General features: G+C 32.9%; 1 protein-coding gene across 1 annotated transcript; it reads left to right on the top strand.

Moving 5' to 3' along the window:
• Positions 1 to 7,042: 7,042 nt before the first annotated feature.
• On the top strand, positions 7,043 to 15,531 carry LOC125662987 (uncharacterized). Its single transcript, XM_056147518.1, has 5 exons — positions 7,043 to 7,126; positions 14,156 to 14,348; positions 14,456 to 14,587; positions 14,871 to 15,046; positions 15,520 to 15,531. Exons 1-5 carry the CDS (start codon positions 7,043 to 7,045, stop codon positions 15,529 to 15,531), a joined length of 597 nt encoding a protein of 198 aa, XP_056003493.1.
• The last annotated feature ends 751 nt before the right edge of the window (positions 15,532 to 16,282 follow it).

The raw sequence follows: 16,282 nt of genomic DNA, 5'->3' as shown, positions 1-16,282 counted from the left end.
CCTTGGGCATCTTCGGAATTGGCCATTCTCGGGGTATTTGTGTTTCACAAACACATTTTGTTAAAATATTAAATCAATTTGTACTGATTTGAGAAACTATTTCCCGGTGTAGTGAGCAACCTTAAATGTAAACATAAAAAAGACTCAAGTCTTTGTTTACATAACACAGAATTAAGGCTAAAATATTGCTTTTATTCTTGCATCCAGAAGGTTAAAGTTTTGGCTGTGAACACAGACAGATTCAGTTATGCTTTTCATGTTTAACATTTAAAAAAATGAAGAAAAAAAATTAAAAAAAAAACAACAAACGTAAATGTCCTGCTTGAGAATTTTTCACTTGTATGGAGACGTCACCATTGCCAGTGAAGGGCTGCAAAATTTAGGTCTATGCTCGGTGCTTACGCCCCTTTGAGCAGGGGTGGATTAATATTGTGTCACACATTTAGGTAATGTCATATAACTGTAAACAATGTCTCTAGAGGATTTTGGGTGTTGCTCAACCGGAAATTTAATAAATTAATGCATAAGATTGGGCCATACTTCTTTTTGGAGTAGAACTTCCAGGACTGAACTTTCTTAGGGTCGAGATATTTGTTAACCGTTTATTCGTATTTACCTGTCAAAGTCTTTTTGACGTTTAAGGTATAGTAGAAAGTACTTTGACTTCAGAATGAATGTGATTGTCAGAGGGAGAATGATGGACCGAAGCATGAATTTTGTAAAATGATTCTTGTGTTGTTAAATCTTCGAGAATCTTGTTGGAGATGTCTGATTCGGTTCACGAAACAACTTAGCATCATCTAGGAGTAGCAGATTTCACCGTAAGCACTTAACACTAATTTTAATATATTGTAAACAAATTGTAACTGTAAGCTAGGCTATTCCAAAATTCCACAACATATCAGAGGAACCGGTAATTTAGCCTGTACATAATGATAAGAGTAGGGGTATATACCATACCCCCTAATAAAAGCACTGGGATTACTGAATCAGAATGACAATTGGGGTGGGTGACGATAAAAGCAGAATTTTCGAATTATTTTGAAGCGAAGTTTTGAGTAAGAAATGGTGCCATTCCTTTTGGGTTATTTTTTTCATTGGGGATGGTACCATACCGTCCAATTTTATACTGATATATTTGTGATAGGGTTATATGTATACAATTAAAATTGCATGGGAAAGAGTTTAGTAATGCAGAGCTCTAATATAATTTAATTTCTCATGTTGTTTAGACATTTATCCATTAACACATGTATAGGTCTACATAATTTAGGAGTGTAATTACTAGATATAAAGTTAATGCCATTCCTTAGCTTGCAAGTATATTCTTAAGAATCATGACAAACAACACTTTTTAAGATACAATTTTCTGTTTTATTACTATATTCATGGGATAAAAGTCCCCATCCTGTGTTTTATTTGGGATATTTATTCCTATTCATGCTCAAATAGGATATTTGCTGCCATTTCATGTTCATTATGGGACATTTCCTCCTATGGAACATTGTATCCCATATTAAATTTAAATATGGGAGTTAAAATCCTATGGGAGAAACCATATTTTTTCTCCCATGGGATTTTTGTTGGGAGTGAAAACCCCCAAGTGGGATTAAAAATCCCACCAAAATCCCATGGGATTTTTTTTTTATTTCAGGTGAAATATCTTAAAAACTACAATAGTTACAAGTGTAAGTTTTGGTGCATGTCTTGTGGACATAAAATCCCATCTTTTTTGTAAAGAGTTTATTTGTATCCTTAATAAAAGGGTTGGCGAAACTGCGGAATTTTGTCGTGTCCAGAGTTAAATGTCGTACTGTTAATACAGTATAAAAGGCCACATGTCCTTAAAAAGAGTAAGGGGAAGGACACCTGAGTAAACAATCAATACTGCACGAAGATCATCTGTCCTTTTAAATCACAACTTTGAATACCTTGGGAAAAAATTGTATGTTAAAAAATAGTTTTAACACTGAACTAACATAAGAACCGGTTGTGTTTCCAAGTTCAAATGAATGAGGATAAAATATTTGCATTTCTGCAAAATGTTATCGGTATCCATCAAATTCGATTTCCTCTCTGCTGTTTACTTTAATATTACTCATAAGATTCGTGTAAAGATTTTTTATGCTATAACAATAAATATTATTTGAAAAAAAAAATGAGAAAAAAATTGATACAGTTATTATAGAATGATTCGCATCCTTGTTATGTAACATTGCCCAAAAAAATTGACACGAAATATATGAATCGTTTTCCTGGTGATAGAAGAAAATAATAATAAAAAAACCCGAACACAATTAAAAAGAAAACATTTACAAATTTATTTATTTATTTTCCAAAAATCAATTTCCTTGTTTTTCTTTCTTCTCCTGCATGTGGAGCTGGGAACTGAAATGAATTAAAAAGAAAAAATATTCCTTGAATGATTTTGGAATATTATCAAAATGTTAAAAAAAATGTTAAGGTGGGTCCTTAGTCCTGGATTTTTGGGGTTTATGTAGCATTTTTTGGTTTGGAATCAATAAATTAACATTCCGAGTAATTAAAAAAAGCAAATTAGTTAAGGATTTCCATATTAATTTTCATTACAGACACTATACTGATGTCATGTACCCCGATGTAGATTTTAATGACATTCATTTGAAACAGTTATTTGTCGTTATTTTAAAATAAAAACAACAAGGAAATTGTTTAATTATATTTATTTATCAAGAAACATGTCAATAAGTAAAACACATGTAATTTTCAATATGTTCATTAAGTTTTAGAATAATAAGTGCAGAATTATTGAATTATCGTTATTCTCCAAAATGTTAAAAATCGAATAGATGTGGACACAATTTCCTTATAGCATGGTTTACATATCATTTTTTTCTGTTTATATTAGTAGATGTACATCTATCATAGTTATTTATGAAAAAAGGCCATACCTTTCCTTAATAATTTCAAATTTATAGATTCTAGAGTATGTATACCTCCATAAAAAAACCGAAGTCTGGCACTATACAGCTGAGCTATTCAAAATCACTCATGGATTAAAATTTTATGTAATTTCATGAAAAGACGGATAATGATTCCTTATCACCTTGGTAAAATGTTTGTGAAAAATAAAAATAACTATTGAAAAAGACTCCAACAGAATTTATGTTCCAGTCATTAAATCATTGACTTTACAAAATCTTATGACGTCACAGGAGTGTGGAACTACGTTAAGTCTGAATGTGTGACAACGATTGGTGACACTTACGGAGGTATGATGATGTCTTACTCCTCGGATTCCATCTTCTCGGTTAGGTCTCTAAAATGTGTTAAAAATTAAAAATAAATTCGAATTTGAATGGACATTTATTGCATTTTAAGATGAAAAAAATTAATGTAATTCTTTGGAGTAAATTAAAAAAAATCTCACAGCGGAATTCCTAAACTGTTGGTGTTCTCACTGATAAAAAAAAAGTGTAAAATAAATTGATCAGATTGAAAACCTTTTTCTTTTAAAATTTGATTTTAAAAAGTATAACGAAGTTTCGAACTTACATTTCACTGCTTATTTCGATGCAAGCACTGTGAAATAGAATATTGATAAATTGTATTAATTTGAGTAGAGAAAAAGAGTATCAATCTATTTTTTCTTTGATCAGAGAAATAGATTCAATAGTTATCAATTTTTGTAATAATTTTTAAGATTCGTTTGTTTTCATCGCTAAAATTTTGAATTGATTTGAAATTAGCATTTGTTATTATTATCTGTAAGGAAAAAAATTCTAACCCAACTGGGGAAAGGTCACATTGCAGGGACCCGTCCTTGTATTTATACAGTCTCCTTGGCCGACTGGAAAAAAAGAATATGAAGAAATATGTAACAGTGAAATTTTTTAATTCTTTATACACTCAAAAATGAATTTCAACACCTCCCCTTAAATTCTGAATTTGTATATATACGAACCTTAATCATATTCTTTTTGGAACCATTGTTCTGGGTGGAATGCTTTAAAAAGGAGAAAAAAATCATTATTTTTTTTTTGGATAACATTTTTTTTAATCGGTCATATTACAAACCTGCATTCTTGTTCGTTAGGAGATTTTCTAAATGAAAAAAGAAGAACGAATTCCGTTTAATTAACAAAAACTAAATCCTATATCATTATTTGTAAAACTTAGAGTCGATGTGAAATACAACTAATTGAGAGTTATGTAACTTACACGTTTGGGGTTGATGTAAGGACCCGTCTGTTACGACTTTAAAAGAAAAAAATATATACTATCAGCAGACTTCAATTTTGATCAGAAAAAAATTAGTAGGAAGAATTATATATGAAGAAAGAAAATGTCAATCATAATTGATATTTTTAAAATAATTTCTATTTTTGTATGTATTCTATGACTGGGATAAACTTACGGGCATAAACACTGGTCCACTAGCTTAATAACCTTCTCTAATAAGGACACTATTTCTAACTTTGTTATGCAATTGCAGGGGTGGACAAAATTTTAATAAAAAGAAACTTTAAACAAAGTTAACAGAGAGCAAATATAATGTTAGTAATAAGAATATTATTTATAATGTACTGATCTTACCATGATCTTCTGTTATATGTAAAACTTATACGGTACCAATTTTGATGCACCAGATGCGCATTTCGACAAATAATGTCTCTTCAGTGATGCTCAACCGAAATGTTTGAAATCCGAAATAACTATGAAGTTTTAGATCTAAATATAGCCAAAAACAGCGTGCCAAACAAGTGGATATATGATTCCAAAATCAAAACCAACATATTTTTTTTCCGGTAACAGGATTAAAGATTTAAGACTGAACACAGTATTTTATACCCCTTTCGTAAGAAAGACTTTCGTTTTTAGCAAAAATGATTGGACAGAAAGTAGACTACAAGAAATGATTCATTGACGATGAGAGGGTTATAAAGTTTGAAGGAAAAGTATACACCACCCTTTCTTCATTAACACCAACTTTATACTAAACTGTTCCATAATCTGTAACATGAACTTACTTTTAACATTTGTTTTAATATGTCTTATACGAGATTTTAATTTTCGTCTTATACTTCTTATCTATTCTGACAAAGTATCAGTATCTTCCTTTTCATATCTAGCCTATATAATTCGCAAAATAGTCTTATGTCTAGGATTTCTGGTCAGCACATGTATAGGCACCTTAATAATTGTTCCATTCCTCGGGATAGACGAAATAGCCAGAGTACTGATCCTTAATCGCAGATATTTAAACAATATGCTTTCTTTGTTGTATTATCTGATGATGAAAGTAGCAGAAAAAAGTACAACCTGCATAAGCAACAGAGAAAAGCATTTTATTGTTTGTGATTTTATGCATTTTCTAAAGATATACATTACCTTAAGTACTGAAATATACCGTTGACCATTTTGTTACTTTAAATGGATCAGCCAATCCATCCTTCAATCATGAGTTGTTTATGATTACGCTGACAAATTGTACTTAAAATCGATTCAAAGTAGTTTGAAACAAATTTGTATTCATTGTCTATGATTAAAGCAATGTAAATTTGAAAGGAAATGGAAGAGAAAAGATTCAGTGAATGTAAATATTTTCATTTTCAGCGCAAAGGGTGGGCAGCACATGTTGCTACGCTATACCATGCTTTCATCCATATTCTCATAATAGAATTATTCATAACAGATTTGGTCATGATTATGCCGATTCTATTTTGTGCAATACGGATTACTTCACAGTGGTCAATAATAAAGACCGGCCCTAAAACCCAAATAACATTTTATACCCTAGTGCAAAAATGCAAATCAATTTGAAAATTGCGTATTGATTCGTAACTTATTGATTTATCTAGATTTTGCAATGGTAAAGCAAAGTATGGGAATTTTATTGTAGTAAATCATTATATCAATGTTTTACCATATTTAATCAATATATCAAATTCATGATATTAAGATGATTGTAATTTAAATCAAATGAAGTGTTTACCGCTGTTAATCAATGTATCAATTCTTTACCATAGTAAATTGATGTTTCCAGGGTATTTGTTAACCATAATAAGTTAATGTATCAAATATCCTTTGATCTACCTTTATAATGCAATAAATCAATCCGCATACGATAAAATGAATACGATGATGAAACATTGTCCTCGGACACCACATCAGCTAGAAAAAACCCTTTTAAAACCCTACACTGCATGTATACAATATTTATTGAAAATTATGATAAATTGCAGTACTCAAACATACATCATTCCTCGGGTCCCATATCATCCTTTAGGTCTTAGGCCTTCCGGCTGACATGGGGCCACACGGGCTGATGTGTCATACGATATTAATTTTAGCTTGTGATATTATCTATTCATTTCGCGTCTCTATTAGAAATTTGGATGCTCAAACTTAGGGAAACATAAGTGAGTCCCTCTAAATGACATTCATCAACAAATTGGAATGCTTTCCTAAGTTGTGAAAACCTTGAAATATTAAAAGTAAGATAGTAGGATATATGAATTTGAAATGCATGACTAGAATATATTTGAACTTTTGTTTTAAAGAATATGAATTGTAGTTACAGTGGTATATGTCTGGAAGTAGTAGAACACATACCTTCACACGTGTCGACGATAAAGCCATCTACACACTGACATGAGAACGTTGTTTGCCCGGATGTACACGTTCCGTTATGTTTACATGGAGAACAAGCACAATGATCGGGGTCTTTAAATTTAAAAAAAAAATATATTAAGTGGAAATATATATATTGATAGAAATCAGCATGTGCATTTTATTCTTTAATTTTCATTATTTCATTATTCCGTTTAATCTTCTACATTCAGAGTGGTCTATATAGGATCAAGATATAGGACACGTGACGCATGTGACCAGCCATCGATGGATAGCAAAACTCTTAGACACTTGATCCCACTTATGGTGTTGAATACAACTGATTTCCCATAACGCTGAAGAACTTCAGATTTGGCTGCAAGAAGACGATGTGTTTGTTGTTGATCAGGGATTTAGGGATACTCAGGATGTTCTGGAAGATATTGGAATAATGACGGAGATGCTTGCATTCATGACACGAGGAGACAAACAGCTGCCCACATTTGATTCTAACAAGTTAAGAGTTGTAGCAAAGGTACTTTAATGCGTTTCATTTTTACAATAAATACGAACTGATTATATTCCTATATGTCATAATCCCTCATACAAACGAAATTTTGAGAGACAAAATAGAACTAGCTGTAAGATATAATTCTATAATCATTTCATTCATCTGATGGTCTAAATATTATACATTTGTTCCGTTTTAGCCTCACACAGTTTATCGCAATATTGTTTTTTGCCGTTGTGCAGCGTTGCAGATTTTACTTTTCATTATCATAAAATCCAATTTCAGAACACAACCAACAATTTCAATAGTTTTGAAAATTGATACTTTTTTGTGTGGTACGAATTTGATTTTCATACAATGCCGAACGTCTCAAATCATTGCTTGACTATATATACATACATATATATATATATATATATATATATATATATATATATATATATATATATATATATACAACTTTTGGGGAGGCCCTTCGTTTATGTGCGTCAAAATTAACGTCAAAGAGATCGACGTCGCCAATTTCATATAGGGGTTTCCGTTGAATATATCAGAGCTGTGCTAATGAAGATAAAGGATAATAATGGCCATATTCATAAATGGCATATTCTCGAGTACCAGATTTAGTATTTTAGTGAGTTTCTATGACAGGTCAGATTTTGACCACAACCGTACCTTGTTCTTTATGAGATTGATGGCAAATTGTTGTATCCACTTTTTCATCAAGTAAATCTAATTTTTATCATGAATATGGATCTTATTAATGAAAACAAATGCAAATAATAAACAGTGACCAATCTCACAAATTCTATAAAGAATGCAAATTTAAGAATAGGGAAATTGCGAACCCCTAGGAACTCCAGTATATTTTCATTTTAAGCGCGAAGTCTTGTGACACATGTTGATACAATATACTCGCAGCACAGTTAAGGTTCCAACACGGAGGCGTGTCCTAATCTATATAGGAATGTGTATTGTGACATCACACATAAACAACAAAATATCGCAATCCTATCAAAATATCATGGAATGCCGGTAAGATAATTACTGTTTCTAAATTGCACAGAATTATAACACTACACAAAAACTTTACATTAAATGGGGGTTTTGTCTTTAATACAATCTGACACCTTAAGATATAAGCAAAAAATTGATCGCGATGCACTTGTACTCATGGTAGTCTAACGCATTTCATTTGCAGTAAGTGGCGGATCAACTGTTCCTTTCTTATTTAAAAAATACAATTAAAGTAGTTCCACCCTCCTCAGATGTTATAAGATTTTGCAAAATCAATGATTTATTCAAATTTATGGACAATATTACCATCAATTTTCTTGTAGTCTTTTCCAATAGTTATTTTAAAAGATATTGTTAAACATGAACTTTTTCAAAAGTCTAACTTGTGCTTAAAAATTCAATAATATGTTTCAAAATATTGAATCCAAGGACAATAACTCTGTTTTCATTAAATCCTTTATCAATTTCATTATCCGATAGATTTTCTGCATTTCTTTTTTTTTTACAGAAATGTTGAATATTGTTGTAAAGAAACAGTCTCATGAAATCAATATGAATATTAAAATATCGTTTTAACCTTTTTTGTTAAATTTTGATTATGATGAAGAAGGAAAATTGCAAATTTCTGACGTTAATATATGATTTTATACAGTGTGATAACCTATACATTTTATTTGATAATTAATTCGTTTTAAATCACCTTTCTTTTAAGGATTTCGATCCCTAATACACAACTTCCGGTTATTTCCCCGAGGAATGCCGATGATTGAAACATTGGTGAACTTCGGAAGGTGACAGAGTTAGCGTTCTTGTAAACCGGAAGTGATAGATATATTGGTCTTTACGTACACAAATGGCGACTGTCACACAAAAGTTTCGAGATAAAAAAAGGCCGTTACACTACCAACAAAAAGAAGAAAAGTGTTCTTATTTCGCGTTATGTGAGTAAAGAACATTCATATCACTCTGTATCTTCTGTGAATGTGTCAAGTGTATCGCAATCGGACTATCCTGATGACAACACGTGGAAGGAGGGCAGACGGATTGTAGAATTTGGTGTTCTCCTCTCCAAACTTCAACACTGTGAAGCCTGTCGTCTCGGTCCTGTAGCCTAGACATACGGAAGTGTGGTGGGTGAGCTACAGAAGGGTCTTGGCGGATATTTATACGTTAAATGCGGTAATCATGACTGCGGTCATATCAACAGAGTTTCATATGGCAGCACACATTGTATAAAAGAACCCTTTGCTTGAAAGACATCAAACTTGGTACGCCAGTACATCTTCAGAAGAAAACGACCCCCAATGATTTTGAGGTCACATGGTCAAAGGTCAAGGGTCAAAAAGGATATAGGAATATACTCTCCGCTCAATATCTTGAGAACCCTTTGCTTGAAAGACATCAAACTTGACACACTGGTACATCCTAAGGAGTAGATGACCCCATTGATTTTGAGGTCATATAGTCAAAGGTCAAGGGTCAAACTGGGCATAGGAATATACTGACCATTCAATGTCTAGAGAACCCTTTGCTTGACAGACATCAAACTTGGTACGCTAGTACATCTTCAGAAGAAAATGACCCCCAATGATTTTGAGGTCACATGGTCCAAGGTCAAGGGTAAAAAAGAATATAGGAATATACTCCCCGTTAAATATCTCGAGAACCCTTTGCTTGACAGACATCAAACTTGATACACTGGTACATCTTTAAGAGAAGATGACCCCTATTGATTTTGAGGTCACATGGTCAAAGGTCAAGGGTCATACTAGACAGGAATATACTGTCCGTTCAATATTTTGAGATCCCTTCGCTTGACAGACATCAAACTTGGTACACTGGTACATCTTCAGGAGAAAATTACCCCTATTTATTTTGAGGTCACATGTTTAAAGGTCAATGGTCAAACTGGACATAGGAATATACTGTCCGTTCAATATCTTGAGAACCCTTTGCTTGACAGACATCAAACATGGTACACTGGTACGTCTTCAGGAGAAGACGATCCCTATTGATTTTCAGATCACATGGTCAAAGGTCAAGGGTCAAACTGGACATTGGAATATACTGTCTGCTCCATATCTTGAGAACCCTTTGCTTGGCAAACATTAAACTTGGTACACTGGTACATCTTCAGGAGAAGATGACAACTGTTGATTTTGAGGTCGCGTGGTCAAAGGTCAAGGGTTAAACTGTACATAGGAATATATTGTCCGTTCAATATCTTGAGAACCCTTTGCTTAAGAGACATCAAACTTGGTACACTGGTACATCTTCAGGAGAAGATGACTACTAATTATTTTAAGGTGACATGGTCAAAAGTCAAGGGTCAAATTGGACATAGGAATATACTGTCCGTTCAATATCTTGAGAACCCTTTGCTTGACAGACATCAAACTTGGTACACTGGTACATCTTCAGGAGTGGATGACCCCTATTGATTTTTAGGTCACATTGTCAATCCACTCTTGACATAGGAAGATATTGTCTGCTCAATATTTTGAATTGATGATACTACTCTCAATTAAATGATGTGTGTGTATAACCCTTTTCAATTTTGCACCATGGGGGGCATATGTGTTTTACAAACATCTCTTGTTTGTTATTGTTTCAGCTATGATTGAAGGATTAGGTGGTCCAGATATGGTGAATAATGTTTTGGCAGCATTAAACTTGAAACCCATGTCAGAAAAATTTGAAGTTGATAGAGAGGCGAGCAGGAAATTTTGTTGAGTCAGTCGCCAAGTCTTCTATGACTAAGGCAGCAAAGGATTCCTTCGAACTTGAAATGGAGTCAGAAATCAGTATTTATAAGTGAATAATCTATTCAACTATTAATGATAATACATTCAGAATTAGCATATATCATTTTAAATTAATAACATTGATTTTTACAACCATTACTGTTCCCTTTGTAAATAGAGATGTTGGTATTGAGGAATCAAGTCATGCACGGGAAAGGATGGGAACTTAACCAGTTTCATTTTCAATCTTCCAAGAGTTATGACAATTGATAAGTTACACATGTTATTTACAGTTATTAACAATTTAACTATGATATTAATTTACTCTAGTGTGTGTATTGAAGTACATGCCTATATATGTGTGTGTTATCCCCCCCTGATATTTACTGTAGAAAACTCTGTGTATAAGTAACCAAAACAAATCTTGCTGACCAAGAACAAATTTTTTCATGAAATATCACTTTTTGAATATATCGTATAGAGATACAACAAAACATTGCAGTGAAAGTAATATGGAAATTATAAACATGTTTTTTTAAGGAAACCGGTGCATCAAGAACCCATTGCCCTGCAATCACCTGAACTTTTCAAGAATGCAAACAATGCATCAAGTTCATCAAGGTACTGTAGAAAAGAATGTTTATAACTTTGTATAGTTTTGCTAAGTAGTATTTCATATGTTCCAGAAATGATGTTCAAATATTTTTGTTCATTCTGGCATCTTTTAGTTGACATTTGAATTTCACAATTTTCAGCACACCGAAGGGAAAAGGTAGAGCAAAGTTGAAAAGAAGAATTTCCTGTCTTCCATCACAGCACCAGTCTTTACAGTGCAATATGAGACTTATGTCAAAATTTCCAACAAAATCTAGAACTGGAATGTCCTGTGCATTAGATACAGCATGGCACAAACGTGGTTTTGATAGCCTTGCCTGTGAGTATATCTCTATGCATATTATCAATCAACTACCTTGGATTTTATTTAGCTGACTGATTTGTCACATCAAAGTCCCTAGTAGAATACACAACTACATGGTTCTCATAAGAACTGCCGATTGGCGATTTCTGCCCCTCTGCCCTTACTTTGTGCAGAAACGCCACCTACTTTCTATAGCAAATACAAACAAGTTGTGCAGTTACACATGTCAAAGACATTAACGTTTTTTCTACAATTCCTATCCTGAGCTGTAACGTGTTAGTATTGATTTCCCAATCCTCTCAATATGAAGAAAATAACAGACTACTTTGCAAAGAAATGTAGACTAAGTAATGTGCTCAATTCATTTGAAGCTGTATTTATTTAGTTGGAATTGCAATTACTGTTATAGAATTAATAGAGGTTTAGTTGAATATACTAATTGCTAAAGAAAAATTTGGTTCATTACTATCTAGCAAGAGGAGGGTATGGACTCGTTAGGATAAGCGAGTTCTATCCAAGCTCTCCTCTCTTTTCTTTCTTATTCCCTCACTTTCTATGAGGCCAAAATAAAATATATGTGTGCTTTCGTTTTTCCGGTATATACATGTAAATAAAAATTCAGAATTTTCTTACCGATATTTTTTTCTTTTTGTGTTGTAGTTTCTCCAATTTAAATTTCTAAGTACTATTGATCTTCAAAATATTTGAAAGGTATTTGTAATGCATCTATATCTGTATTTCAAGTGCCTTAAAACTAAGATTACGAATAAAATGTTTTTGTAAAATCAAATGTTTTACCAACCTACCCTACCTAATTTGTTTAGAAGTGAAATAGGAAACACACATATATTTTATTTTGGCCTGATTTGAAGTGGGATGGTCGGGCAAGTATAAGTGGCAGCGACAAAATATGTTTATATTGCTTGAAAATACCAAAGAGAGAAAGTGTGTCACCGTGTGACAAAAGCTCTTCACGTTTCAAAATTAGTCCGGGTAGCATTTTTATCCAAGGGCCTCTCCTACTTTTAAACTTATTTAGAACCCTGCACTAGGCATTGTATGTTAACAGCAATTGGACACAAAAATAAAAATCCTTACATTCTGTAAATTTGCATATTTAGTGTAAATTACTCCCTTAATGGCACAAACATTACTTGTTATCAATATTTTCACCTGATAAGAATTAAAATATAATTATAAATTTTCTTTTTGCAGCACATACATTTTTCATGAGTAAAGCCAAGTATGGGGGAAAAGTCGTGAAAACAGTGGTATCTCACAGAACATGTGGTACTTGTAAATGATGGCAAAGAAATCGACCAGGCCAAAAGATCAGAAAGCACAGATGTGTCCACAGTCACACTGGAAGTGCCCGTTCAATGGAAAGTGTAAGCGGTGTTCAGGGCGTCAAAGAATTGAGAGATTTAGGTACACTGGTGGAAATTCTTGAAGGAGATGGGGACAATATATTAATTACGAAACTTAAAAATGACCTTGGAATTACCATGAAAAAACGACTGGACAAAAATCATGTGGTTAAGAACATTGGAAAACGACTCTATATACTACATGGAATCATAGGTGTGAAACTCAGTAAAAATGTTGTTATTCACTTGCAAAAATGCATAAAATATGCCCTTGCTAAAAATCTGTGCAAAGAGGAACTGGAGGAGAACTTGAGAGCTATTCTACCTCATCAGTTTAGTGATCATTCTGTGTGCCATGCTCGATTTTGTGGGTTTAAACGAAATCCAGGTGAAAAATATATTCACAGAAGTCTTCCCTACAAATCTGCGTTGAAGGACGACAAACTTCGCCAGCATCTCCAGCCCATCTTTGATCAAGTAGCAGCCCAGTAAGTAGACCTCGGCTCTAGTCAACAGTGCGAACATGCCAACAGAGAAGTCACTCTAAGGGTACCGAAGTCTCACCACTATGGCAACTCTGAGGCACTTGAATTTAGGGTCCATGCTACAGCAGCCTTCATAAATGAAGGAAGAGATTGCATTTCCAAGTTATTGTTTTGTTGAATTCTTTTCAAGTTATTGTTCGTTAATTTCCTTATTTGCATTTTGTTTCATTGTTTATAGTTTTTACAAAGTTGGCTGTTATCATTATTTTGTTTTTATTTCTTTTTTTTAGCATATTGTTGATTTCAGTGTTTCAGTGACTGACATATAGACTGCGTTCTTTGTTACCTGTAAGTTTTTAATTCATATTTATGAATTTACATTTGGCATGGTATTATTTTATTCAACAATCTACACTCTTCAATTTTAACTGTTAAACATTCAGATTTTAAAACAATAATTGACATCAGAAAATTGTGCTCAATAATAGAATTTGTTCATATTTTTTTCTAATACAATAAAGGTTAATGAAGAGGCTGGTTTGTCTCCTGGAAACTACACCCAGAAGTATGCAGATAAACAGTTCAAACAGCGACTGAAGGTTGAAGAGAGGTCAAAACTTCCCTCAACAAAGAGAAGGCGACTACAGTTAAAACAAGAGAGGAATGTTACACAATGTGCATTGCAGGCAATTGAGGGTGACACATATCAGTCAGGTACTATTATTTTTCTCATGTATACTTTATAGAAGATTTTCTTTCGTGAATTTATCAGAAAATACAGAAATTTTTATTAAATCTTAACATGATTTTAAAAATTTCAGAGATTGGATTAGCTGATGAGATTGACACAAAACAAATCCCAGATCCTGTCCCCCGAGGTGTTTTCAAGCCTGTCACCTTGTCCAGTGGAACTCCTTCTCTTTTAATGTTTGATTTAGAGACTACAGATCTGAGTAAGTTTGAAAAAAAAAATGTTTGCTTGCATGTTTTGGGCATACATAGTAGTGCATTGTAGAACATTACATTTCAAAATAATGGGACCCCCCAAAAAGAGTAAAGGGGGAGGGGGGGACTCAGCCAGAGGCAATATTGACCAAAAAAGTAAAAGAAATAAATAAACATAAAAAGAGAAAAAAGGTAATTAGAAAGGGGTGAATGTATGGATAAGTAAAACTAAAATTTGATAGTGTTTTTGTATGATTTATTCAGAATATTTTGACTCTATTTCAATTCAAGGAAGACAGATGCCACATATTACACAGCTGGCTGCAGTTGAAATGGAGACAGGATCTGTGTATAATAATTATTTTCTCCCAAAGGTGCCCATTACAGAAGAAGCAGTGAATACAACTGGCATAGTGGTCAATTCAGATTTACAGAAAATGACTGTCCATGGAAAAGAAGTCGATGCAGTAAATATAACATCTAGACTGACAGAATTTTCAAACTGGTTAAAGAATTTTCCCAGAGCTATATTAGTAGCGCATAATGGAAGGACATTTGATTTTCCTGTTCTTATGAACACATTACATTCTTTGAATTTGACAAATGTGCTGCTTTCTGCAGTCTCTGGATTTACTGACTCGCTTAGTATTTTCAAGAAGGCATTTCCTGGCCAGCCAAATTATAAACAGGAGACCTTAGTGAAGTCACTACTAGACACCACATACAGCGCTCATGATGCAATAGAAGATTTCAAAACATTAGGAATGTTGATGAAACACTCTAAAATATCAGGTCCTGAAATTTTACCATTCACTTTTCCACCAATTGCTGTGCACCAAGGCCTTCTTTTCAGCAAGGAAAAATTTAAAAAACATAACTTTACTACATGTTCTCATAGCAAAAGGCATTGTGAAACATAATACAGCTGAAAACATTGCAGGTTCTGGATTGAACTTGTCACACCTTCACAAAATATTTCAGAGAGATGGTGAGGATGGACTAAGAGCTACATTTTCACAAAAAACATCCGACGGTCAGCCACGAGTTTCGTCTACAAAACGTGTTCTGGATTCTGTCATTCCAAAACTTGTGAAATATTTTGAGAAACAATATGAAACATGAATTGTGTCAGATATATTGCAGTATCATTGTATATTATGTTGATGGAATGAATAGAATATAAAGTAAAATTACTTTTTACTTTCCCAATGCTGTAACATTGTTGCTATGAGAGATATTCCTAAAGTCTTAGATGTTCTAATTGAAGATCAGCTGTTAGGTCAATATTTGAGGTCATTGTCAAGGTCAATGTAATATGTATTTTATTTTGACAAGTTTTTATATGAAGTCTACATTTAGATTGTAAATTCATTGTTGTTTTGTTAAAATATGCATGTTTGCAGATTTTTTTTTAAACAAAAGTGTTCTTATAAATTTGGGGGGTAGGGTTGTAAAAATCGTACTAATTATCTCTGGTAAAAAAAAATTAATTTCATTTTATTTGCTTTATCATACATTGTTGCAAGTATTTATAACAAAATAACCCAAGCCAATCCATTTATCATTTTTCTATGAGTTAATTTATGAACATCACATTATTTTTATGAGTTGAAAAATAAAGCAGACCTGACAGTAATCTTGATTTTCTTGACTCATTTTGCATTAAAAGCAACATATTGTTTATTCACTATTTATTACAATAA

The sequence above is a fragment of the Ostrea edulis genome, chromosome 8, assembly GCF_947568905.1.
Source record: "Ostrea edulis chromosome 8, xbOstEdul1.1, whole genome shotgun sequence".
NCBI lineage: Eukaryota > Metazoa > Mollusca > Bivalvia > Ostreida > Ostreidae > Ostrea > Ostrea edulis.
This window is presented reverse-complemented; position numbering and strand designations above follow the sequence as displayed.